The 26890-nt window shown below is 37.2% G+C and overlaps 1 protein-coding gene across 2 annotated transcripts in view; it reads right to left on the bottom strand.

The window, feature by feature from the left end:
• Positions 1-26890, bottom strand: part of TOX (thymocyte selection associated high mobility group box) — a 295972-nt gene that overhangs the window by 111894 nt on the left and 157188 nt on the right. For both annotated transcript variants that reach the window (XM_040972532.1, XM_040972533.1), the window contains exon 3: positions 13924-14166. In XM_040972532.1, the coding sequence (XP_040828466.1) occupies positions 13924-14166 (243 nt within the window). The remainder of the gene's footprint in view (positions 1-13923; positions 14167-26890) is intronic.

Raw genomic sequence — 26890 nt, 5'->3', positions numbered from 1 at the left:
ACCAAGCATCACTTCACATATTATGTCAGTGATAAACAGTATGAAAATTTTCATTGCTTTTTATAAACACTCACATGGGAATAAAAAGATTAGAACATTAGCACATATTCAAGAAAAATGAGCATTTATCATCTATTTATAATATATTATGTGCAAGAATATGTAACACTTCTATTACACACCATATTTCATCAAATCCTATTAAGAACCGAGGAAGTGAATATAATGTATCAACTATTTTCTCCATCTCACAACTGTGGAAGCACATGAAGTACCTGCACCAAATCCTGCAGCTAGGATGGGTCTATCTTTCTAATCACCGCATGAGTACTAGAATTTTAAGTCTCAGGACTTGTGTTGATGAGCTAGAACACATAGTATCAAGTAGGTACCCACTCACCTGCTGCAATGAATAGCTACCCCTCCCAGCATCCAGCCAGTTGAGAGTAAGAAAGTCTTAAACTCTAACCACAAATAATGCTTTTAGCACCATTAAGGACCTTCCCAAACCATGTACATGCCTACAGAAGCTCAATACAACCAACAATCTTCCTTTGGAGGCACAAGTGAGAATCCATTGTGTGTCATGTGCAAAAAGACCACTGAACAGAATAGAAATGGAAGTGAAAAGAGATTAGTGGATGGAGCTAGAGTTTGAAAAGGCACACACCTGGCCTACCAATCTTACTAAATCTCTTGTTTGGCTCTCTTCTGAGAACCAGCCAGGGAATCCTCTCTCTGCCTTTCTATATATATTCCTGTGCTCCTGCAAGAGTTTCCCATAAACCTTCCCTGGATTACAATTTGACCACTTGTCAATTTCTATTATTAATGAACCAGAGAATCCTGTCACAGTAAGTATGTGTTCACAGTAAGTATGTGATCCATGGAGGCATCCAGGTCCCCTTCACTTCCATGGTAGCTCCACACCATGCCAGAAGCTGCTCAGACCTAAGTAGACCATGTAATGCCCATGCTTTTCTAGATGGTCAACTACTAGGACAATCTCACACAGGGCTGATACGTTACTCCTACAGCTCTTCCTTTGAGAAAACTACACTCAGTCTTCGCATGCAGAGTAAACCTGCAACAAGTTTCTGACCCATCAGATCTCCCTGGCATTGCTTTCAGGGACTGGAACATTCCCTTGGTAGATGAGAAGAAGGAGAATATCACATTTATGGACCAGCATTATCTCTGCTTTTCAAGAGGGCACTGAATGCCAGGGAAAGTGGGATGTGATGCCATCCTCACCAACTGATCATTGCTGGACAAGAACAAATAACAAAAATTGAAGTGGAATCACCATTCCCTGTTTCTTTACCTTTATCAAATCAATGTACTACAGTTGTGTCCTCCACTCAGTGCTTCTCAAAGTAGGTTTCTACAGGGATTTAAGGAGTGTCCTATATTGGAGCATTTGACCTGTCATGGTATCATATTTTCATGGTTCATATGTAATAGGAAACTGTCACTTTTCCCAATAAAGCATTAGTTATGGCATATAAAACCTGGTGGATCTGAGAAACAAGGAAGAGAGACCCTAATTTTCCAATGTGTACAGGGGATACGTCAGGAAGGGTCAGCTTCAGAGAAGGCAGGAAATTTGCTCTCACTCACGAGAGAACACCCATGTAATAGCAGTTGTTAACTAAGGACCCCACTGTGTCAGTGCTTGGTAGAGATGTGGTTTTAGTGGCCACTGATAACCAATCATGCCTTCAACCTCAGTGCAGTTACATTTTAAAACCAAAAACAAAGGACACAAATACAATCAACACATGGATGTGTGACTGCATATATCTATGTGGAAGGAGAGACAAAGTTACATACAGATGCAAATAACATACCAATACTCTAACAGTGCACAATCATAACCTGATTTTTTTCAAACACTATTTGTATAATCTAAATAAGCTACTTCAGAAGGCGAATGATTTTGTCTTCTTTAAGTCTCACAATATAGTCTTTTTAGCAATGAATGCAATATCATAAGAAATGAAAGATTATTTTTTCATGGATACTATTTGCATGTTTCACTATGGATGAAGGAGAGTCTTATCTCAATTTGGTAATCAATGAATGATATGTATTGGTTAGTAGAGAATGATGAACACATGATAGATATAAATGTACAAAACAATGTTCACAGTGTAATCTTTTTCTGGGTTTGGGTAGTTTCTTTATAATTAAAAACAATAAAGGTCATGATTAATGAAAGTATAGCTCCTTAAATGTTGAGAATGGTTTTCAAATACAACACACTTTGTGAGTGTTGCTTTCCTATCCAAAATTAGAAAGCTATCTTGAAATACAAAAAAAAGGAATTTAATCTTCTCTGTCAAATAGTGCTTAGATTTCCCTAGGGAATTTGCACAGTCCAATAAATAAAGAGCAGTTCAACTATCAATTTTATGATTATGTATTTATCAAAATGCTAAATAGATTTATTAGGTGAAGAAAAAAATATTTATTCTCTGGATGATTATGGCATGTGTGATAAAACAATGTTGAACCTAATATTGTAGCAGCTATACCAATGTAAAGAGCCTGTGGTACTTCATTCTGTTTCTCTCATGCTGGAAGAAGGAAGTATATAAACGACTAATGTAAAAAGCCAAATATTATTATGTTTTTGTATGCAATACTTGTCCACAAAAGAGAACTTGAGTCTTTCAAACTAGGGAAAAAAACTGAAATGGAAAAAAAATACAAAACCAAAACCTGCTCTTAAAACGTTCCCATGTGCTCTAGATAAGAACAGTTAATGAGTGATGAAGGAAGTGGTGGTTTGAAATGAGATCGTTCATTGTTCTCCTGAAATACATTTCAGACTAATTCTCATATGACTCTTATGGGTTTATAATGCAACATTTGAATGTTAATAATCTACTTGCACAAATCAAGCAAATGGCAAGTCGAAGACAAGGCAAGTCATAGGAGGGATCATTTTGTAATTTAAGAAAATTGACACTGATTCTATTATCAAATTTTGTACAGACACTAAATTTCCACATTGCTACTTTTTCCCTGTCTTCTAAGATTGAGGGCTAGACAGAGACTGTTACTGATGGTTTTTCCTTCATAAAAATAGTTCTACCCAGGAATAAAAAATATCTCTTTAAAGAGAAGAATGAACAATAATAGTAACTAATTATCAACTAATCAACTTAATAGTGGTACAGTTTAGGAATAATCAGCAGTAAACTCATTACATATCAATATAGCAGATATATGATATATGTTTATTATTCCAATTCACTTAATTACATCGAATGTGCAACGTAGTTAAAAAAATTTGTAGAAATAAGGAATGAAAAGATAAAAAGTGGGTGAGTAGATTTGATACCTGGTTCTGGATCTGACTTCCTGCTAATGAAGACCCTGGGAGAAGACGATCATGATGGCTCAGGAATCTTGGTCCCTGCCATCCATGTGTTAGATGTGGGCTGAGTGCTCAGCTCTTAACTAGAGCGGCAATTGGGGATTGGATGCCTGGATGGGAGAGCTCTCTGTCTCACTCCCTCTGTTCCTCTCAAATAAATAATATCAAATATTTTAAAAGATGACTTATTTTGATACAAAAAATTGAAATCCACATGTAGTGTTTTCATAACACATACTTTCTAGGAAGTTTTTGGACACCCACCCTAATACAGCTGGCTGAATGCTCCATGATACATAACATCGTGTTTTTATTTTTTGATTTTTAAAAATTTTATTTTCATTTTAAAGTAAGAATTAAAGAGAAAGAGGGGAGACAGACAGTGAGAGAAAGATTTTCCATCTGCTGATTCACTCCCCCGGTGGCTACAATGGGTCAAAGATAGGGGTCTTTAGTTTCTTTTGCATCTCCCATGTGGGTTTGGTGCCCAAGAGTTGGGTCCTTCTTCACTGCTTTCCTAGATCATCAGCAGGGAACTAGACTGAAAGTGGAGCAGCCAATACTTGAACAGTTCATACCGGATGCTAGCACTGTAGACGGAGGATTAACTAACCCATAAGCCATGACATCAGTCCCAATGTTGCCCATTTTTAAAGACTGAAGTGTTTGCATCATGTTAGAAAATCAAATTGTTGCTAGGATGTGTCATCATGAAAAGCTGTAATGGTCCTGTGTCTGGGGGAAAGATTATGATTTCCAATGGAGACCAAAAGGCTTATTCATTCATTCCACCAGAAATAGTTACCATGTATGCAATACAGAGTATAGGTATGAGTCATTTCTGAATGAAGGTCTGGACAAAGAAAGCAAGTAAATGTCCAGGTTGTCTAGGTCTTTTTTCCTGGGATGAGCTCATAAGGCCAAGGAAACAAGTAATTTTCCTCTCTCTGGAGGTATGTTCTGGGTTTTCATGCTGAATGATAAAAAGAGAGAGAAACCAAAATTTGGTATGTGAAGGGGCAACACCTTATTGTTCAGGACAGGATAATGAGGGTAGGGCATTCTTTGAACTGGAGATTCAAAGAATAAGGAAATAATGGGTATAGTGCATGGCTGTTACAGGCAGGGGCCTGGGAGGGGATTGGCAAGCTGCAGTCACACACTTAGATGGCACCCCTGGATGCAGCACCTTGGCCCTGACAAGGGCTCTGTTTGTACTTTAAGTTGTGATGTATTTCTCAATCTCCCTTCTCAACACTTTCAGAAACATTTTGCTCCCCGGGTTGAGGTTATAACTCATGATGGAAGGTAGATGGCTAAGAAGGTGGAAATCTTACTAATGGACCTACTTAGAATCCATTTGTCCAGAGACAATTATGTGAGCATAACCATTAGCGTTCTTCTCTTTCTTAATTTGGCAAACAACTCTTGAAGTAATGACTATTTAGAGGGGGGAAAAAAAAGCGACTTGAAGAGCAACATCAATATGGCCTTTCCAGATGTTTGCATTTAGGTTCATCCAATGAGTTACACAAATACAAAATGGAGAACTGCTTGCTTGATACCAGTGCAGCAAGCAAAGCCGTGTGTGAGTGGTCAGTGGAACATACAGTAAATAGAAACATCAGCAATCAATGTTGTTGTTACAGATCCTGTCTGGAAACATTCACATGGGGGCAGAGACTATTTGGAAACATTCAGAAATTAATCTGCAATCTCAGTTTTTGCACGCCCAGGATCCCACATGGGTGCTAGTTCATGTCCCAGATGCTCCACATCCCTTCCAGCTTCCTGGGAAGGCAGTCGAAGACAGCCCAAAGCCTTAGGACCCTGTACTCATGGGGGAGACCTGGAAGAAACTCCTGGATTCTGGCTTCAGATCAGCTCAGCTCTGGCCCTTGCAGCCACTTGGGGAATTAACTTTTCCTCTCTGTCTCTCCTTCTCTTTTTCTAATTCTGACATCCCAATAAAAATAAATAAATTTAAAAAATTATTTTAAAAACCCATGTAACAACTAGACTGAATTCATAAACATTCAATACCTTGAAGCCAGTTGGTCTCCAAGCACTCAGATATGAGGCAGACAAAGCTGCTAAACCAACAGCAGGAGATTTGGGGTTAACTTTAATAAGGAACTTCCTGAAAGGAATCTAAATCTCTTACTGCAATTTAACTTAATGTTACAAGGTTAATTAAGCACAAACAGGCTACCAAAGAAACTGGTGGAATCTTGGCTCCTAAAATAACCCAAAAAACAAAACACACATATCTGAAATGGTTTAGGTTTACTACTGCCCAGAACTAAGAGACTGGATTGAATAACTCCCAGAGTTGGCTGACAGCATATCATGTAACTGATTTTTATAGCTTTTTGACTTCTTCCATGCACGGGTGAGGCACACATTCATGCAAACTATAGAGTTGAAAAAAAAAAAGCACAACAAATCCTATGTACAAATGAACCTTAAGTTTGATTAGTTGGCATAATGAAAGAAAAGTATTATTTTTAAATTGGCTCTGTATCTGAGCACTATGAATGAGAATTAGAGTTTCCAATATTTTTTTATGCCACTGAAAGATAGCCCCAAATCATTACTAAACTGAGTTCACTGAAATACTTATCAGTGCTGCATTCAAACATAGTCTGTTTTGAGAAAAGGCTTAAGTGCAGCTTAACAACTAAATCACAAACAACATTTATGTCTGATTTTATTAGGATAATAATTTGAACCTCACCCATCCCCTAAAATACCATGCATTCATTATATATGTATATATATGTATGTACATATATACATATATGTATGTATAAAATAGGAACAAAAATGGGTAATTTGTGGGTAGAAAACCCAGGTTAAAATGGCTAAAAACTTGATGAACTAGCACATAACTCTGATAATCATTCAACTTTTTCTTATTTCAAAGTGGGCAAAATTATTTCTATTTATTGCTTCCCTCCATGTTTTAATAGAAAGAAACAAGCTCTGTGGCATCCATCCCATTTTAGACTAATGTTTCTGTTTGTGCACGCTGAAATTTCATCAGCTTTATCGTGTCCTGAAAGATCTTTAGCTCTCTTCCACTGTTACTGACTCTGTGCATTACATGAAATAAAATACCTCAAGATTTTGAAAATATTTATTTTAAAAACAGCAATCAAATTGTCTGTAATCACATTTTCTGCTTGGCTTTGAAAGCGGCATTATTCAATATGCCGTTGGTCTTTCCATAAAGGCAGCGTATTAGAAATGCATGCTGCTCTAATACATCTGAATTCCTTGATGTGCAGCTCTCCCTACAGGCCCTCAGGATCACTCTGGTTTCCGTTTCATGCATCCTGTATGGTACCTACAGAAGAGATGGTTGTCAAAATAGTTGTACAGTGGCCTTTGAATGCAAAGTGTACCATGACTGAATGCTAAAAATGACAATAAATCGGAGTATATACATTATGTTTGCTCTTGTTGCCTGGGAAAAGAAGGCATTTGGGAAATAAACCCCCCAATTTTATCGCCTTTTAACATCTTTTTTTCCATTTTAAATTCCAGGGCTGGAAATTTGAAGCATTCAAAGAAATTGAAATCTCCTTTGTTGCTTTTTTTTATTGTAAATTTCCTATAATGTGTCATTAGGAACCACACTCTTAAAAAAATAGCCCAGGTTCTAAATGAATCCTTTATGAGAGGCCATTCTAAAACTTTGCATGGTTTTTCTTTGTATGAAAGAGCTTCTGTTGGCTGCACAAAGAACAAGCAATTGCCACATATAGGCTGGGCAGCAAGGCTTGGATGACTTTACACAAGGTTGCATTTTCCCTTGCACCAAGCCATGATTAAACCCAGCAGTGAATGTACCAGAATTGTAAGAAAAAAAAAGAGATTTCAGTTTGTAGGAATCAAAAGATTTTTCTTAAGCTATGGATGTTTAATATGTAGGTATCTTCTTATTCTACTTTCCCTCCAAATAGTTTTGTAGCTTCTTCCAAATATCATCCGCCCATACAAAGCAACATCCCTTTCTTAATAAGGCAGAGGAACAACCTCTAGGAAAAACAAGTGATCTGGCTTTATCTTAGTAACTGATGAGAGGATTTGGAGGGGGGAACTGTGAAAACATTGAAGTCGTGGCAGAAAGCTTTATGAAGTAACTAGCCTGACTGTTCAAGTGAGCCTGGGAGTCAGGATCAGAGTTCAAAGAATAATCATGGAAAACGCTGGCTTTGGGGAAGGGGGCTGGCAGAAATCAATTGGGCTCATCATCATTTTTGGGTCAGGGAACCTTTCCTAAAAACATGCAAGCATGAGACGGATGTCTGGTGCAGCAGGTAACATGCTGCTTGGGATGGAGGTGCCTGGGTTCCAGTCATTACACTGCTCCTGATTCCAGTTTCCTGCTAGCATGCACCCCAGGAGGCAGTAGAGGATGGTGCTTGTGATTGAATTGCTGTCACCAACATGGGAGGTCCAAACTGAGTTTCCAGCTCCTACCTTCGGCCTGATCTAGCCCTAGCTGCTGAGCCAGTGGATAGGTGATCTGTCTGTCTTTGTCTTTCTCTGTCTTGCTGACTTCCAAGTAACTAAAAACAAGGCAAGACATTTTAAAAAGAAATGTGAACAAATAAGAAAAATAAGAGTCACCCTGGTTTTGGTTGATCTCTGGCTTCTCCAGCCCCAAGGATCCACCGAGCAAATCCAACTCTGCTGCTGCAGAGCAAGTGATTTTCTCATGGTTAAAAAACTTCTCTGGGGCTCACATTCCACTGCTTTTCCAACCACAGTCCACTCTCCGAGAAGTACAGACAAATCAATTACCCGTCATCAAAATAACTCAGGGAAGTTTTGAGAAACTGGAACGTTTGCATATTGGCTCATGAATGTCTGTTTAACTTGGACCTGGAAAATCAGAACTAATTGGCACTTACTTGACAGTATATACTTAGAGAAATTCTACCCTGTTTTATAGTCTGTCCTTGGGAAAGAGGGCCTTTATGAAGTGGAGTCTTTTTTAAAGTGCCAGAAATCTAAGTTGTTGCAAGAATCCTGATTGACTGTAAGGAATACCAACTGGCCTTTTAAAATGGCACAGGCAACACTACACAAAAAAGAAAAGGAAGCGCGTTCACTCCAGGTTTGCTGCACCCTGTATACAATGACATCTTTAAAATTTAATTCATGAAGATGGAATTAAAAGAAAAGTTTATTTTGGTGCAAAATAGTTTTGAAAATTATATATATCAGAAGGCTTTAAAAAGTTTATGAAAAAATGTGCATGATGAGAAAACTGCATGAATTTGAAAACTTAATGAACCAAAACCATATATCTTTTGGTTTCGTCTTCTCTGAGATCTTTGAAACCCTTTCATAATTATTTGATAAGTTTTGAAGGCTCTGTAGATATGCTACCACATCTATTAGTGTATAGTGTAGGCATTACTTCCCAAATGTCAACCATTCTCATGCTTATGATATTGTTGGGTTAATTATCTTCTACCCATCTTGTCAATAAAGCAACTAAGGCACACAAGAGGGAAGAAGGGTGCTCTAAGTTGCTCACGGTCACACACAGTTAGTAAGCTGCAATACTAGGATGTGAACCAAGGCAGTCAAATCCAAATACAACTCTTTGAATCACAGTGATATACAGAAACATCTGGTGAAAGACAAAGAATTCCTTGGTTAACAGCTAGCTTGCTTCTGTCTTGTTTTGATGAATGTGAAGATTGAGAATTTAGGTATAAATAACTTCTTTTGGAACACCTTTCCTGCATTTCAAGTTCTCCAAAAGAATTGTACAAGCTTGCTTTTTTCCCAATTTTACTTAACAAGCACTTACATATTGCTTTCTATGTGCCAGCCTCTGGTCTGAGAAATTCTTAAGAATTCCTTGAACACCGTAAGAGGACTATTTTTATCCTCATGATCTAGAGGAGGCTAGGTATTTATGGGTTGTCTATTGAGCAATCATATAACCACTTTAAACTTTCATTTTTCCATTTTCAAAACTGGAATTCTGAAATTTTACTGAGATTCTGGTTTTTAATTATGGATCACATTTTTAAGTCTAATATATTAGACATTTGTCAGAAACTGAGTGAAATCATATCACTTACATTGCCAGTGGGCATAAGAAAAAAAGTTTATACAAGAAACTTTCCATTAAAAATAAAATCTCAGTAAAGGAGATATAATTTATAACATATAAAGTAATAACATGTAACAAGTGCTAAAACATATATTAAACCTCATAACATCTAATATATACAAAATATAAATGAGATATACATATTTTTACCTCTTTGATTTGCTCAAATACTAAAATTCAACAATGTGAAAATGTTACACAAAGGCATGATCATAAAGCTAACAGAAAAAGGCTCGGCTTTAATATTCCTGAAGAGTTTTTGGAAAATACAATTGGAGATAGTTGATCCTCTCTCTATATATAAATCTGTCCAGGGTGGATTATAATCCTGGGATTTAAAAATCCACAGCAAGTTCATTATTAGAATTGACAAATGTTAGCTTTTCTTAGTTCCATTTTGTAGGTGACCTTGAAAGAAGATCTTCCTGATTTCTGTAGTCATTATTTTCTGGCCTCTATGAGCACTGATGTCTCAATAATCACTATTCATATACATATTTCAACAATGTGCAACCCAGCAATAGTTCAGTTAAGTTTTGTGTCCATTTTTAGGCATGAACAAAATTGACTGAAACAACTTTTCATGAGCTTTTGTAATGAAGGGTGAGGAACAATTTTTAAACTTGAAGTTTCATTCAAAGCAAATAACTTCAGTGCTATTTTATGGAAATATGGAAGGACCGTTCATCTTGAAAGCCAAACATTTGAAGATGATGTATGAACAGGTTCATGGCCCATCTTTCTATTCCTGCTGTCACCTCTTCATTGGGTGAGGGTAACAGGCTTCTAAAGCATTGCACTGTTCTAGTTTCTTGCCGTGTTACCCCGTCTGGTACTACTGCTGCTACATTTTCCTACAAGACTGCTTTCCTACTGCTTTTGCATGAAAAAAAAATGACCATGGTTTCTAATAATGTAACCTCTTAAATATAAAGTCCTCTGAGTTTTGAAAGCTCTGCTCAAAAATCCCAATCTGGAGTGCCCAACCTGAGTTTTGAACACACTCCAATAAGGCTTTTTTCCGCTCACTTTTGAAATCCAAATTGCAACTACTGTTTCAATCTTAGTTGTACTCACACATTTTCTGCTGAATTTTATTCCCAAATCAGATTACTGTTATCTGTTTAAATTAGAAATTATTACTGCATTCATGGCCAGTACCTCTAAAATTAGCACTTCTTTTAGTCTCTAATTGCTTTGTGTTTCTTTGTTTTTCATATACATCTATGGTTTCTTTGTAGCTTATTATCTGCTAAAGCACATTGCTGATGCCCTCTGAATCATTTCAGCCTTTTCATATGTTTAGACCAGGGTAAGCATTCATAAGGCACTCATTGAGGACTGGCTGTCTAGTCACATGATAGCTCAAAACAAGAAACGAAGAGACTCTTTGTTTCTCAAAGGAACTGGTAGACAAAAGATAGTTCTTGGATCTTCCAACTGTATTAGATTTCTATTGCAAGTTTGTGCTACAGCACACTCTGCTCCTGGAACCCAGGAGGAATCCAAGCCTTGAAACAGGAAATACACATTTAATCTCTAGATCTACTTTCTCCAATAGCATACTGCTATAAAAAAAGATCTTAATTTAAATTCAATGCTTAACATTAGCTGCATCAACTAGACCTATACTTGTCCTCCAGCAGCACGTGATTCTTAAGTTTAAGATAACTAAATTTAAATAAAATTAAAATTTAGTTAAAAGTACTCAGTAGGAGTGGGTATGTGGTGCAGTGACCACTTATAGGAATATCAGCATCCCATATCGGAATGCTGGTTCAAGATCTGGCTACTCAGCTTCTGATCCAGGATCCTGTTAGTGTACCTGCTTGGGTCTTTACCACCAAAACAGAGACTAGCTGAAGTTTCAGGCTCTTAGCACCTGCCTGGCCTAGCTCTGCCGATTGTGGATATTTAGGGAGTGAAACTGCAATTGGAAGAATTATCTCTGTCTCTGCTTCTCTCTTTCTCTCTCTCTTTCCATACACACATACACATACACATACACACATACCCTCAATCCCTCCCTCTGCCTTTCAAATAAGACAAAAATGAATGAATGAATGAACTCTCTCACTCTCTTTCTTCCTCTTCATTTCAAACAAAATGAAAATAAATTAATGAGCAATAAAAGATAATGACCATAACTGATGACTATCTTTACGGGATGGCATCACACAAAGTTTTACTGGTCAGTATCAAGACGCATCAAAAGCCTCAAAGGCTGAGTAGTTATCTGCTCTACTCAGTACTGTGAATAATGACATGTTGAAGTACACCCCTAGGGTATGGTTTCAGAGTTATTGGACAGGCTCAGAATTTTATAAAAATCCTAATAGACTCACTATTCATAACCATGGCAAATGAGAGCTTTATTCTTTATCCTCTGCCAAGAAAGGATTTGTGTACACTTTTCCTTGTACAGTGTTATAAGTTTGGAAGGAGACATCATGTTGAAACAAAAATATGTAAGTCCAGTTTTTGATAGTGGGTTGGGTGAGAAGATGATAAATGTTATGTTCAGGAGTTTCTGATATAAAAGAGAAAGGCACCATGGGATAGGCCCTAAAAGTGATCTGTTTAATGGCCAACACAAAGTCCAGTCTCCTGTGTGCTATTTGGAATTGGAGTAACTGCCATGGGCAGCTAAACTGGAAAAAAGTCCCAGAACCATAGTTACTAAAATTTCACAAGTATGGCTTAAATAGTGAATGGTGTATTAAGAGTCCTAGGAATGTTAAGGAGGTAAAACAAGACTCAAAAGTAAGCTAATTCTATGAAAGCAAATGGCCTTGAGATATAGACTAAATAATTGACTATTTCATTATCCCTCCTACAGTCTAACTCTCATTCTCACTATAAGAAAAGAGCAGAGAAGACGAGATTGGTATTTGGCATACTGAAAGTAACCTTCTTCTCTTTCATAGGGACTAGGAGTCCTCATAAAGGCATGACCTGGATGTGTTATTTGGCTCATGAATTGGGACTGGTAGCTTTTTCCCAATGAGAAACATACATGTGAGTTTTAAAGTGACTACACCAAAGTGTACCACTTTTGAGAACTGTGCATTTAGCATGTTTGTTTTTTTAAAAAAAACCCAATTTCTATTTTATGGAGTCATACTTGATACCTGCAGACTAAGCCCATACAGGTAGAATAAAATCTAAAATACTGGAGTTACAGTGCTGAGTTTCCCGCTGTTGCTAATGTTACAAATGAGTTCTTTCCTCTTGGCCACCCAGGTGGCTGCCAGATTTTAAAAGAATTCAATATACTATTGTGGCACTAGTCTCTGGGCTTCATTCTCCAAGGAAAGTACTCGAGTTCCTTTCAACTTTCTTTTCATTCCCCCAGACCCATGCCATTATTTTTATGATTAGTAGAAAGTCTTCCTGTGAAGTCACTCAAGTTAGAGATATATTCCCAAAGGGTTTAGATAAGTGAAATGAAATGTTTTTTTTTTTTAAAAAAAGCTGAGAAGCAACATAATATGAACAAGTTAATTTGCTATAGTGAACATGACAACACTGTTCAGTGAATTACGATTTTGACAAGAGAGACTGTAAGGTTACTAAATAATAAAACCAAAGAATACTAACTAAAAGACACTGTTAACCTAGGGAAAGGGATTTACAACAGGGTCAAAAACTCTACTGACTTTTTTTCACTGCTAAGGACCCAGAGATAGTATTTATTAAGGTTTTAGATGCTATAAACATACGAATAACAGTTTTTATTCCTAATTGGTGTCTTTCAAATATGGGATGCTTGTTCTAAATGTAAACCATTAGATTCCCTGGGAAGGGCTTGGGAACTTGCCTTTTTACTAGTTTTCTGGTGAATTCAAGAAACTCATACTGTTGAGGACACCTCAGAGTAAGAACAGGCCTGATGGGCTGAAATATTTTCATGGAGACATATTTTGATAATCAGAATTATACCTCATACAGAAAAATGAAAATTATTCTGTTGCTTTCCTATGATGTTAACTTGTAGAATCTGAGTATGGAAAATAGAGGGAGAAATCAAAGTCAATGTCAGTTCTTGTTCAGAAGGTGTAGGGATTTTTGTCATGAGAAGGAATCCTATACTTGATGAGAGGAGAGTCTTTAAGGAAACATTTTATCTAACAAAAGACAAGCCAGCATTATTTTACAACAGTATCTTCAGCATCAAAATGTGTTTAGTATTTGGGTTATCAATAGAGGTGATCCCACATTCATTGATTTTTGCCTTTACTTATAAGAAAGAAAATTGCCTTAGTTATTCAAAGAATTATTTCCATAACTATGGAAGTCTTAGTTTTAGGATACTGGAATCACAGTGTAAATTCCCACACATTTTTCTCCTTGCCATGTGTCTCAACCCCAATCAAACAGGTAGACTAAATCTTACCACAGAAATGGAGTTAGAAAGCAGCGTTCCATCCTGGCCCAGCATATTGGAAACGGTGATTTCAGGTAGGTCCATGCTTTGAGGATGAAATGGTAGCAGGCCGTTGTGATTCATCGGGTGACACAGAGAGTGGTAGCCAGAATCAACTTCATTCAAGTGCACCAGCGAGTGGTCGGGGAGGGAAGGAGGTGTGATGGGCGGAATGTTAAAGTCCTCACTTTCCAGGCTTGGGCCGGGGTAGGACTGTGAAAAGACCAGAGGGATATTGTAAATTACCATCCTCTTGTTCCTCATCAGGTACAAACAGACATGATCCTTTTCACAATGTTCCCAGCCAGCATATGGATTTGGCAAAGACATTTCAAACATGTGGATTATTTTGCTACCCTCCCATTATTAGACCCTATGGTGTATCCACTCCTGAGATAAAGGCTGCTTCTGTTAGATGGATTTATTTATTTTTCCAGGAAGTTGAACTCAAGCAGATTTCAAAGATTCAATTAAAAATTTCCAGAGTTTAGATCTAACTAAATACCTTGGTTCGTGGAAATTGTGGGAGAAAATGTCAGTTTACAAAACTAATATTTGGTCAAACATGTTCATAGGACTCAACAACTTAGATCCTAAGATGTGATAAAAATGAATTCCAGGGCCCAGCACGGTGGCGCAGTGGTTAAGGTCCTCGCCTTGCACGCCCCGGGATCCCATATGGGCACCGGTTCTAATCCTGGCAGCCCCGCTTCCCTTCCAGCTCCCTGCCTGTGGCCCAGGAAAGCAGTCGAGGACAGCCCAAGGCTTTGGGACCCTGCACCTGCGCAGGAGACCCGGAAGAGGTTCCTGGCTTCGGATGGGCATAGCATCGGCCGTTGTGCTCACTTGGGGAGTGAATCATCGGATGGAAGATCTTCCTCTCTGTCTCTCCGCCTTTCCAATAAAAAAAAAAAAATCTTAAAAAAAAATGAATTCCGGAAATTTTGGGGCAATTGCTTTTGGGTTTAAAAATGTTATCTGTTCACAACAGACAAAGGACAAGTTATTAAAAGGAAGTAATAGAAGTGTATTGGATAAGTGAGGATGCCCTGAAGACCTACATATGAAAAAAATGCAGTGGAACATTATTATTATTTTTACCACAAATATTATCTCACTAAAATAAAAATATAGATTACCTACATGACTGCTATGAATGTTTGTGTGATTTCTCCCAGAACCTGATAAATCGTTTTTCCGATCAGTTAAATTCAGTTTGGTCCATTTGAAAGGCAAAATAATACTACTAATAAAATACAAATACTGGAATAAAAGTCAAGCAGTAAGATAAATATCATTGGCATGTCTGGGGAATATTTTATAAACTAATTTTAAACAAAGAAGGAAGAGAGGAAACACAGAAGGAAGAAAAAAATTGCATGAGGCAGTGTCTTTCAAAACAGAAAGTAGTTGAAAATATAAGGGAAAAGTGAAGAATGAAACTTTGTTAACCATTTTTATATCAAGACATAGATGTGTTCAGCAATCATTTTAGAACAGGTGTCCCAATATAAAGGAAACGTTTTGGTGCAGATAAATCTTGCAAGCCTATCTTTCCAGTTAGTAGACCTTTCAGAGCATCTGTGTGAATGGGTAACAAGGATTCCCTTGTCTAACGGCACAGTGCCTGCTGAAATGTGCACGATTTGAAATGAGCAGGCAGAGAGTATGAGCCAAAGAAAGTAGTGTAAAGTATTCATTGGGTGTTTAGCCAATAAACTGCATGCTCCTGTGTCCAAGTGCCTGGGGTTATTTTTTCCAGATGGCGTCTATTTGTCTAACAGAAAGAAAATCTTCAAGTTGCACTTGCTAAATGTTCTACAAGTTTTGATATATTTGTTTAGGTGCTGTCAGAAGACAAGATGAAATGAAAGGCTTCTTGGGACATCTGGAATTTAGTCCTGGTCATGTGGAGGCACATGTAACTTAAAGACGGGGGGTGTAGAGTGGGAGGCTTTTATTCATCCTTGCAAATAATTTTTTTTTCAGTATCTAAAGTTTTGCTATAGCAACAGCAGTTCTAAAAGTTCAACCACCTCTAAACCACTAAAGCTGCCTGTTAACATACATTTCTGTTATCTGAAAAATTTTTTATTAGGGCTCAGTGTCAGAGTCAGTTTGATTAAATTCTTGCATGCCTAATACGATTTAGACTCCAAGTCTGTAGAACTGAGCTATCAGTTCCTTGTACAAATATTTGTATAAGAACAGCATAAAAGATGCTCATTGAAGAGGTAGGATGGAGGAGAAGCATATTCAATCATGCCTGTTTCATATAAGGCACAGCGTATTGTGTTAATTGTACCTTTACACTAATCTTTGTCTGGCTACTATTAACCCCATTTTCCTGAAGAGAAAAATCAAGGTTCACAAGTTATATTGTCAGATTTCAGCGTGATCCATGAGAATGGATATATGGCAAAAGAAGACATTTTCAGTGCTGTGAAATTTATATAAGTTTAATTCCACTATTTTGTTAGGTTGGATGATAGAAAAAATTACCAATACTCAATAGTTTCATTTGATAAGCAATTTTTAAGAAAGAATTAGGATTAACATTAGTGAGTTTCTTCAGTGTTCCAAATGCTATCCCAATGCCCAGTCACAAAAATTACGTCTTTATTTCACATGAGCACAGAAATTTGTCTTCATCAATGCAGCAAATACTGAATTTTTTATATAAATGTAAGAAGTTTCTTAATGCTTGAACGAGACCCAGATAACCCAACATACAATTAATGCAAGTGATAAAAAAGAAAGATGTTTTTTAATTTTAGATAGCTCATCAAACCTTTGAAAAATAATATATGATAATCTACCTCTCAATTCTAAAATTTCTTCAGCAGTTAACTCCGAATTTGCAGTGATTCAAAAGAAGGTTTAATTGATATCACTTTACACACACTGATAACAATTGTACTGCAATTCAACCAGGCTATACAATTTATTTTCATGTAATTACACATTAATGTTATTTAATCCATGCAATTATAGACCATAACCACAGATTCCGCAACTTAATTGGTAATGGGTAGTTATGTGGGTCAAGAATTTTAACAACATAAGGTTACTTAGTAGTTTCTGTTCTTTACATTAACAGTCAGGATATGGTTATTTGCCATGAGCCCAATTAGAGTGTAACTGATACCATATAAAAGTATTGTGGTAATTGTATAAATGTCAAAATGTCTCATTAAGGGCCAATGCTAAACTATTTACTATTTTTAAAAATAGTATTAGCAATTTCCTTAACATTGAATTCTATGACATGATATTTTATTTTGATTTTTGAAAAAAACTTAATAGGAATACATTTAACAATAGCTCAGTTTTACACTGCATGAAATTATAGTTTAAGGGGACTCGGTGCAATTGAACCTAATTCAGTATTTTTTCTTGCTCCTTTTGAAGCTGCTTGGATAGAATTAGTGCTTGGATAATTAAGATTGCAAAATCGGGTAAGGACACTTTTAAACAGATGGAGAAACGTTAGCTAGTGTGAAGCAGTGAGGGCACACTGCAGGAAATGAGAGGACAGAATGAAAGCACAGGGACACCTGCAGACTGACAGATACGGGATAGCAGCAAAGACAACTGTGTGGTGTTGCAGTGACTGATACCCAGGCACATTCAGCAAGTGGCAATCTGAACTCCACTGGCAGCCAGAACTCCACCAGCAACAAGGGAAGGGGAAGGGGTGTTCACTGGAAGCTTAGGAGGTGAACCCAGAGAAAGAACTGCTCATGAAGAACATCCCCATAAAGTAGCAACAAAAGACTAAATCAATGAACAACCCACGCTAAAATGACAGGACCAAATTATCACTCATTCATATTCACCCTGAATGTAAATGGATTAAACTCATTAATAAAATGTCATAGATAACTAGGCTGGATTAAAAAAATAAAACCCATCTATTTGTTGCCTACATGAGACATATCTCACTAACACAGATCAGTGGAAGCTGTATCTCATGGATTTTATTTATTTATTTTTTTACTTTAATTTCTTCAGAACACTTCTTTTTCCTCACTAAATTCTTCACTGACTCATAGACCATGCGGTAGCATAATTTTCTTCAAGAAGGTTCTTGATTTTCTTTTTCATTTCTTCAGTGACACATTAGTCATTCAGTAGCATGTTATTTAACCTCATGGCGTTATAAAATTTTATTTTTGTTCCTGTTGCTGATTTTGTATTGTTGCTTTTCATTTAGGGGGATGTATAGTAACTGTGCAATGGAGACTGTCATATCCAGATGTGAGGACACATTCAATATGCATGCCTACTCCCGAATCAAAGACGGACTCCCGATGAAAGTGTTAACTATATCTTGACAATAGGATGCTGGACTCTCTGCGTTGTTCATGCCTGCAATGATGGACACATGACTGTTTACGAAGAACTATATTATAGTAATAATATAGGGGACTCAGGCAGTGGGGTGCTGGAGAGAACTTGGGGAAATCCCAGGGCCTATGGAACTGTATCATAAAATCATAATAATAACAAAAAAGAAGTAAAACTCTATTCCAATACCTGCTTCCCAGGCTTCTTAAGGACACTCACAGCAGACATGTAAAAAACTTAATCCATTTGACAGACAGAAAAGTCTTAATAAATGTCAGTTTGACACAACTACAGTTATTGTTAAATGGATTTATACATGCTATGGATTGGGTCATGCCCAAGAAAACAAACAATTTTTGAGAGTTTAGATGTGTTCCCACAACAATAGTATTAGAAACCTCATGCTTTTGCCATGAATCATACATCACAATGGAGAAAAGTATAGCCCAATTCATATATAACACTTTTGTCTAAGTCCTTCCCATAAAGTGCCAACATGAAGCATCACTTTTATTTTATTTGAATTAAATTTCAATTTTGAATATCAAAGACTAAAAAGACAGAGAACAGTGGCAGACAATGAATCAGAAAAGAGTGCTGACAGTAACCAAATGAGCAGAGGTTCATCTACTTCAGTCGCTCAGGAAGCGCCACTGGTTCTGGTGGACCTGCAATCCTGGTGACCCATTCCACCCAGCCAGGTAAAAAGAACAACTAATTTTAGACCAGATGTTAAACAAGCAAAGAAACAAAACCTGTACTTCTTAGCTAATCCTGTGTCCTTAGGCTATTTTGTGGGGATAGGACACTTGCAGAACAGGTTACCTTTCTGTCTGTAGCACGAGCATCCCATATGATTTGTCCTAGCTGCTCCACCTTGGCTCCAACTCCCTGCTGACAGCCTGGGAAAGCAGCAGATGATTCAAACCTTTGGGACCCTGATCCCAACTGGGAGACCTGGAAGAGAAGCTCTGTCTCCTGGTTTCGGATAGACTCAGCTCTGATCATTGTGGTCGTTTGGGGAATGAACTAGCAGATGAAGAGCCCTCTCTGTCTCCTCTCTGTGTAATTCTGTCTTTCAAATACAAACAAATAAATCGTAAGAAAGGAAAAAAAAAAAAAAGAAAGAGAGGCTACTTGCATTGGAGATTCTTGGCAGTTAGTCAAGTTGCTAATCATAGTGACCCCTTTAGAGATTAAAGTCAAGATACTGGGTTAGAGGGGTTACTAGGGAGCCTTTGACTTGCTGTGGATAGCTCTGTGTGAATACCATCTCAGCCATCTGCCAAGGTCCTTCTCCTAGGTACAATTTTCAGAGTCTATTTCAGTGGGAGAGTTATTCTTTGGTTATTGGAAGACCTTATTTCCTCTGTCTATTTAAACACAAACTCACACTCCTTTTTAATAACAATGGTTTACATACTTCATGGTTTTGTATCCTGTTCACATTATTTGTTTCATCTCCAAGCCACATATCGTTTTACTATAGTTGGTTCTTATTTTTATTATTTTGTATTATTCTATCTGGAGGGAGATGTTTCCTCTGATTAGAGAATTTATGCTTTGTTACTACTTAAAGAGTGTCAAAATATGCTGATAGGAACAAATAGTGGAAAGTCTTATCTGGACTCTTTCTTTTCTTTCTAGAATTTAATTTCTCCACCAGAGAGCCACTCTATTACTGGGTCTCTATCCACATATTGGAATCATTATACATAACACTCAATCTTTGGTGACAAAGAGTCTTATTACTCTGGAGGATTCAAGATATCATCTTGTGCATATTTTAAATTGTTATGGGTTCATACAGCCATGCAAATGCTAAAAATATGCCTATAGTTTTGACTTTGTAAAATATGCTTCTCATAGAAATCTCTTATTATAGAGATAAACACATAGGGTGTCATTAAATACATACAGAATTCCTTAATTCTCAATCTGTAACATAGCTCCTAAAAGTTATGGGTAAAAAATGGCCATCTATAAGCATGTCTCATCTTCCATTTAACATTCTTGCTGCATGCCTCAGATAACTGAACAGAACACAAAGTAAACTCAAATGCTTATTACAATAATAAACTTCTGTTCATTTTCAGAAGTTAAAATATTACATGTAATGGTGATTTTTTTCTGCTATAGTTTAAAAAGCATTAATGTGATCTCCAATTTCCTTTAAGCAGCCCTTCAGAAGTAGGTATTTTTTAGATTCCTTTGTCTCTCATGAACAAGGGTTGATAGCTTGAGAGTATAATGTATTACTCTGGAAAGCTTCAGTCTGTTCCATAAATCATCTTCACACTCAGCAAGGATTGTCCAACAGTGCCATTGCTGTGCTCCAGCCAATGATCCTGCAAACAATTTTTTTTGTCTTTCTTCACATGTTAGACAATAGCAATAAATCATCTTCATTTAAAAACACACAATGTACTAATTTTTCAAGCAATGGTTATCAAAATAAAATTTTGGGTGGAAACTATTGCTCATTAATTGTTTTGGTTTGCGAAATAAAAGGCAAGAGTCTCAGATTCAGCATAGCATTCATTGCACATGCAATGTGTGTACACATCCTGTGAGCTATGCTGTGAGATACAAAGAAAATTGTTACAGAGAACACATTAGCAGAAAGATAATGGATTTAGACTCCCAGTAACAACAGTGCATTTGAGGTGTCAAACTAAGTGATAGCAGAGTATAAAGGATAGAGGAATTACTTTGGAGTTGGGTGCTTAAGGGATGGCTGTAGGTATATTCACACTGGTAACAGGACCTGAAGATGAGACACATCTGCAGAGATATGATAAGTGATAGGAGAGTACCACAGACCTGCAAAAGAATGAGTGTGGGCAAATGGAGAGCAGCATCAAGGTATTCAACAGCAAGGTAAAGCCATGAGTTCTGAATATTACTTCAAGAATAAGAATTCTCCTGCCAATCAAGGCCTGGGGCACTGGGTTCACTGCAGGCCTCTCGTGGGACTGAGATATAAAATGAATGTCAAGGTGCCAAAAAAAAAAATCAGTCAGTGAAATCTGAATGAGATGGGGAAGACCAGAAAACAGGATTAAGATGAGCCTGCCCCACAGAATTCCTGAGCTCAGTTCTTCCTGAGGGTGGAATTCTGAGAGCTTTAGCCTTCCAGATCAGGCTTCATAGACTGAAGCTATGAGCATTCAGGTGAGGTGAAGCTGTGATCCAAGCATTTGACTTATGGTATGACCTAGAATTCTTCTGCACTAATCACTAGTGTAAGATTTCCTTTAAGTGATGGCCTAAGAATTTGGGTTCCTTTTACCCATGTGGGATAACCAGACAGAATTCTTGTCTCTTGGATTTAGATCGCAATACTTCAGCTATTGTAGGCGTTTGGGGAGTGAACCAGTGGATGAAAGAGCTCTCTCTCCTCCCCCTCTCTGACTCTTTCAAATAAATAAATACATAAATAAAATCTAAACTTCCAGAAAACAAATTCTGCACATCCCCCATAGCCCAAAATGTACACGTGGTTCAATCATGGGAGCAGGGTGAAGTGCAGGAGCCACTCCTGAGAGCCAAGTCAGGGGCCAGGCCACCATGTTATACTCAGCGTTTCAAAATGACTGAAATAGTTTTGTTTTGTGCTATATATTTTATATAAAATGCAATCGATTTATATATAAATCACTAGTAACTTTTCAGTTGTTACTCTGCATTTGCATATTTGGAGGTTTAGCTCTATATTACCTTTGCTGTATTTTATAAATGATCCATATTAATCCACAAATATAGAAAGATGCATCAAAAAATCATCCTTATTTCAACTTGCCCCTCCCAAAAAGTCATTGTTTAATATGTATCTTTCAAGTTATCTTTAGGGCACATTTGCTATTTTGTTTTGAGAGCTTTCATTTTTGCGTTCAACAACAAAAACAGGATCAGAAAGTTAAGATTTTGGAGCTAGAAATAGCATGTGTAAAACTCCGGTCATTTTTTAATAGAAGTTACTTAATTTCCTTAAGTCTCAGTTTCCAAATTAGCAAAATAGGGATCCTAATAGAATTCAATTCATTTAGAGCACATAAAGATGAAATCAATTGAAATACTGTAAATACTTTGGGTGATTCGCTGTTTCATAGCTACACTGTCACCATTTTATAGTCACAATTTAATCTCATCACTTGCAATAAATTAGGAGTAATTCCTCATGCCAATAAATACAATCCACACTGTCTAAATGGCTGCATTTTATATCATTTTATTCATGTTTTACCATTTACCCATCATTTTTATAATTTGAATATTGAAGGTGTTTCATTCTGCTAATGAATCATCCTGTGACAAATACCCTTGCTCACTTATTGCCTTAGTAGGATGGTCTAGAATTCTGTTTCCATGCATAAATGTAATCACAGAAAGCTTGCTCAGGACGAGACCTCAGCAGTCACTTCCCACTTTTTAAATGAGGAAAATGAAGGCTAGTTTGGTCAGTGCTGTGACTGTGCAGATAAATCTAGTTGAGCAGAGGGACAATCCAGATAGCATCATACATAGGGTTTGCATATGTGGAGCCTTTGAGTTTTCACATTACAATTTGCAAAGGACCTGTGTTAAAATGGGTTTTACACATGGTCAGGATGTGCTGACTAAATTATATGCTACCATGAGGCTGCACAATCGGTGCTGGCCTGGTTTTGATGTATATACTTAACAAATAAAACTTACAGTGTGTGGTAAATATGGTTGTGGCCATTTGTTTTTCATTTTTGTGTATTGCATAGAGCTTAATTAATGTTGGAGTTATAAACTCTCATCTTGTATTAAGAAGACTAACTGGTGACAGCCAGAGCACCACAGATGGCCCATTCTTAGGGTTTGGCTCCTCAGTGAAGGAGTTCCAGAAACAGGAAAAACATTCCATGCTTCCACTCACATAGACAGTTTCTACCCTTGGCTCTCCTTATCAGCAAGCAACTGCAAGAGGCTCACTTCCTACAATCTTGCTACAAAGAAAGCATGCGCTGCAGATAGCAAGTTGGAAGACAAAAAGTTGCATAAGCTTCCCAAGTCAATGAAAATTAAAGCTGTCAACACTCAGCACCTCAGCAAGTGCTATCGTGGAGATGAAAGGAGCAGTGGTAGGATGGCCTTTATGTAAAGATGTCCTATATTTTGTTTAGTTTCGATAGAAGGGAGGGACGAGCATCAAGGTGGGAGTAAGGTTTTGATCTGGAGAAAGGAAGTCATAGAACGGGGAGAACAACACACCTACTCATGGGCTGGGAAAAAGCAGGAGGGAGGAATCACTACTCTGGATACATAAATCAATGGACAGGAAAAACCACCTCTTATTTGTGCAGCTTTTACATGTCAACTGCTATGAAATTGTTGCCTCTGTAGCAAAAGCTGGTTAAATATTCATGGTTTCATTTGTCTCAACCGAGTATTTTTCCAACAAGAACCTCACACATGATGTATCGTGCAATTATTTCACCAGTAAAAAGGACTGGAAGCTTCACTTCAATATCTTGATCTTAAAGTTTTTTAAAACAAATTAATGAGCAGGCATTTAATGCAGTGATACTCCCACATTTCACATCACAGTTCTTGCTTCAAGTTTCAGCTATTCCACTTCCTGTCCAGCTTCCTGCCAATGCACGCTCAGGAAGGAACCCAGTGATAGCTCAAGTGCTTGCGTCTCTGCCACACATGTGAAAGACCCAGGTCGAATTTTGGGCTGCTGACTTTGGCCTGAGCTATCTTTGCTATTGTGAGGCTGTTGAGGAGTAAATTACTGCAAGGAAAGTGTTCGCTCCTGCTGTCTCTCAAATAAAATGATATTAAATACATTAAAAGAAAACCTACATGAACATAAATTAATCTTAAGTGACCCATGGTGCAGTGTGACTTGGGCCAGGGTCGGAGCTTGGATACTGATTGCTCTTGAGATGTTTTGGTAGATCACTCCTCCGTTCATCTTCATTGCATCCTTGCAAGGATTTAATGTGATAGTGCACAAAAATTCTTAAATGATTCACTGAGATCATGCATGAAAATTCATAGAAGTAGAGAATAGGTGTGCATATGGAAGCTGAAGCTTCCTACTGAAACACTCCAGTCTCATTATAAGCACGAAGTTTCATTGAATTCACAGAAATAGCTCCGTTATCCACCATGGAGGTGACTGCAGGCTTTTCTAAAGCCCATGTTTGAACACAGCTGATGTGCCTGCCACCCTGCAGTCATACTGTCCTTCACCCCCATATGCACAAAGGCCATTTCACTTTGTCACTTCTGAAAAATAAGTACATAAAAAAGCAAATACAAACTCATTGAAAGTTCATCAATTCTTAGAGAAGGGATTTCTCATGAATACCATTATGCCCAATATCAATTAGGAATGTCTCCAATAACTCATTGGTTTCAAATTGTGATCTTGTGGGTTTCAGACCATGCTATTCCAGCTGAGCAACTCAATGCAGGGTCACAGAAGTCACTTGTTTGGCTTTGCTACCAACAGGCTCAATTATCATAATTTATGAGCAGCAAAGGATGTCAGAAGAGTGTTTTCTGAGATAGCCACCAGTTAATTTGCAAATTGTTAGAGTTATAGTCAAAATTATCCATGCTGAGGAATAATAAACACCAGAAAGAACACAAGACAAAGAAAAAAATATGGATATAGATTAAAGCAAAATCTTAACCTTTCCAGGAAGTCTGGCTAAGGTTTGCTCCAATACCTATGGACTGAAACTTGCAAAGCGAAACTTGACTTCTGTAAAAGGTGTTTGGGGTGAAAGGAAGAAATGAAGAAGAGACAGGGTTGGGTGGAAAAAGCCTCAGCTTTTCCAAGCCTCAGTGTTCTCATTCTGAAAATGGACAAAATCATTTCAACTTGACATAGTAAAAATTCAGTACTTGCTTACAACAATCTTAATGGCCTCAGAAATGAGGCTGGCATAAACTGGAGACATTATTGAGCATATCAGTACTCTTATCTTGAGATTCTACATTTATTCTGGGGCAGTCATTAGTGGCAGTTTTATTGCAACTGCCAGAGAAAAATACAGCATGATATTATTGCAAAAATATATCAGGAGAGAGCATTTAAATTTCAGAAGTGTTCATGCACCAGTGGAAAAAAGTCTTCTAAAAACAATCATGAACAAGCCAAACGGCTGTTCTCAGAATGTGCCAAGTGTCACCATGCAACTGGTAGACCTGTGGGCAAAAGCCGCAACATCTCTTCTCGCCCAGCACCTTGGTGTCACTTGACACTTGCCTACTGAGTAAAGGCTACTCTAAACGGAACTTGACATTTGGAGAACCTATTCCATTCAGATATTTTCATATTTTTATCACTGAGATACATTTCCCTAATGCCTGAAAAAGCAAACTATTAGACAATTATGATAAAATTCCCAAGCATACACAGTAACAAACATTCATTTTCTAAAATAAAAAATGAGTCTTATATTCACAAATCCCACAGCTTGGAAATGTGTATGATACACAACATTTAACCTGTCAGCAGCCTCATTAGTGTCAATGAATAGAAACTGGCAATCAGTGGATGGTGTGCTCCACATGTGTTTATGTTTAAAAAGGTTCTTAAAATAGCTCCTGCCAGAGAAGTTGCTATAAAACACTTCTACTGGACAAATGGATTTCAGTTTAAATGTTATGACCTATTTACATTTTTAGGAATTTTTATTTCTCTTATAGATGACCATTTATAGCTCACAGAGTCAACTGAACTCAAAATGAGAAGAAATAATAAAGGCTAGGAGAGTAAAGAATCTTTTGAAGTTCAGCCTCACTGACATGTAAATGATTAAGAATATATGTAGAAGTATGAATATAGGTTTGGCTATCATAAGCTTTAAATTATTTATTTACATGATGTCTGTATTCGGCATCACACAGCTATTAAGACATTTTTATAAACTCTAAGAAATAAGTGAGATATTTCAAGATATAATGCTGAAAAACAGACTTTTATGTAAGAAGCCAATTTAAGCAGGAAACAACATAAACAATAGTAACTTGTGTGCTCAAGTGAAGCATCTTTTTAATTTTGAGTAATGAAGATGTCAAGCCAAATGCTAGAGTAGTTTAACTTAATTAGGTGGCCTATTTTTCCAGGCTTTCTTTCATTTCCCATTGAAAACTCAGCTTGTATGTAAGGCAACAAGAGCAATTTGGTCTATAATGAATACCTCTGGGACAGCACAGAGTAATCATTTGAGTGTTACATCGAAGACTGGTTGAAGTAACTAGTCTGGGCTTGTTAAGCTGCCAGACTTTGTTGAACTAACTAGACTACTCGAAGCATAGAAGCTCTATCCATTTGGTCAATGGTCAAAAAGTCAAGTTGACTTTATCCTTGAAAATTCTGCCAAAAAGAATCAATCTAAAAGTAATTGGTTTAATTCATTGTTTCGATTTATGTTGCAACTGTGGAAATTTTATGTTCCACAGTAAAAAGAAATTTTCTTTCAAAACACTCTCAAAATACATTATACTGTTAGAGGTTAGTGCTCAGCCTAAGACACAGGGTTCACAAAAAAATAGTACTAGAGATAAACACTCAGATCTGGCTCCTGGCTCCAGT

Source organism: Ochotona curzoniae, unplaced genomic scaffold, assembly GCF_017591425.1.
Source record: "Ochotona curzoniae isolate NIBS_2020 unplaced genomic scaffold, NIBS_Ocur_1.0 contig_2318, whole genome shotgun sequence".
In the NCBI taxonomy this organism is placed as follows: domain Eukaryota; kingdom Metazoa; phylum Chordata; class Mammalia; order Lagomorpha; family Ochotonidae; genus Ochotona; species Ochotona curzoniae.
This window is presented reverse-complemented; position numbering and strand designations above follow the sequence as displayed.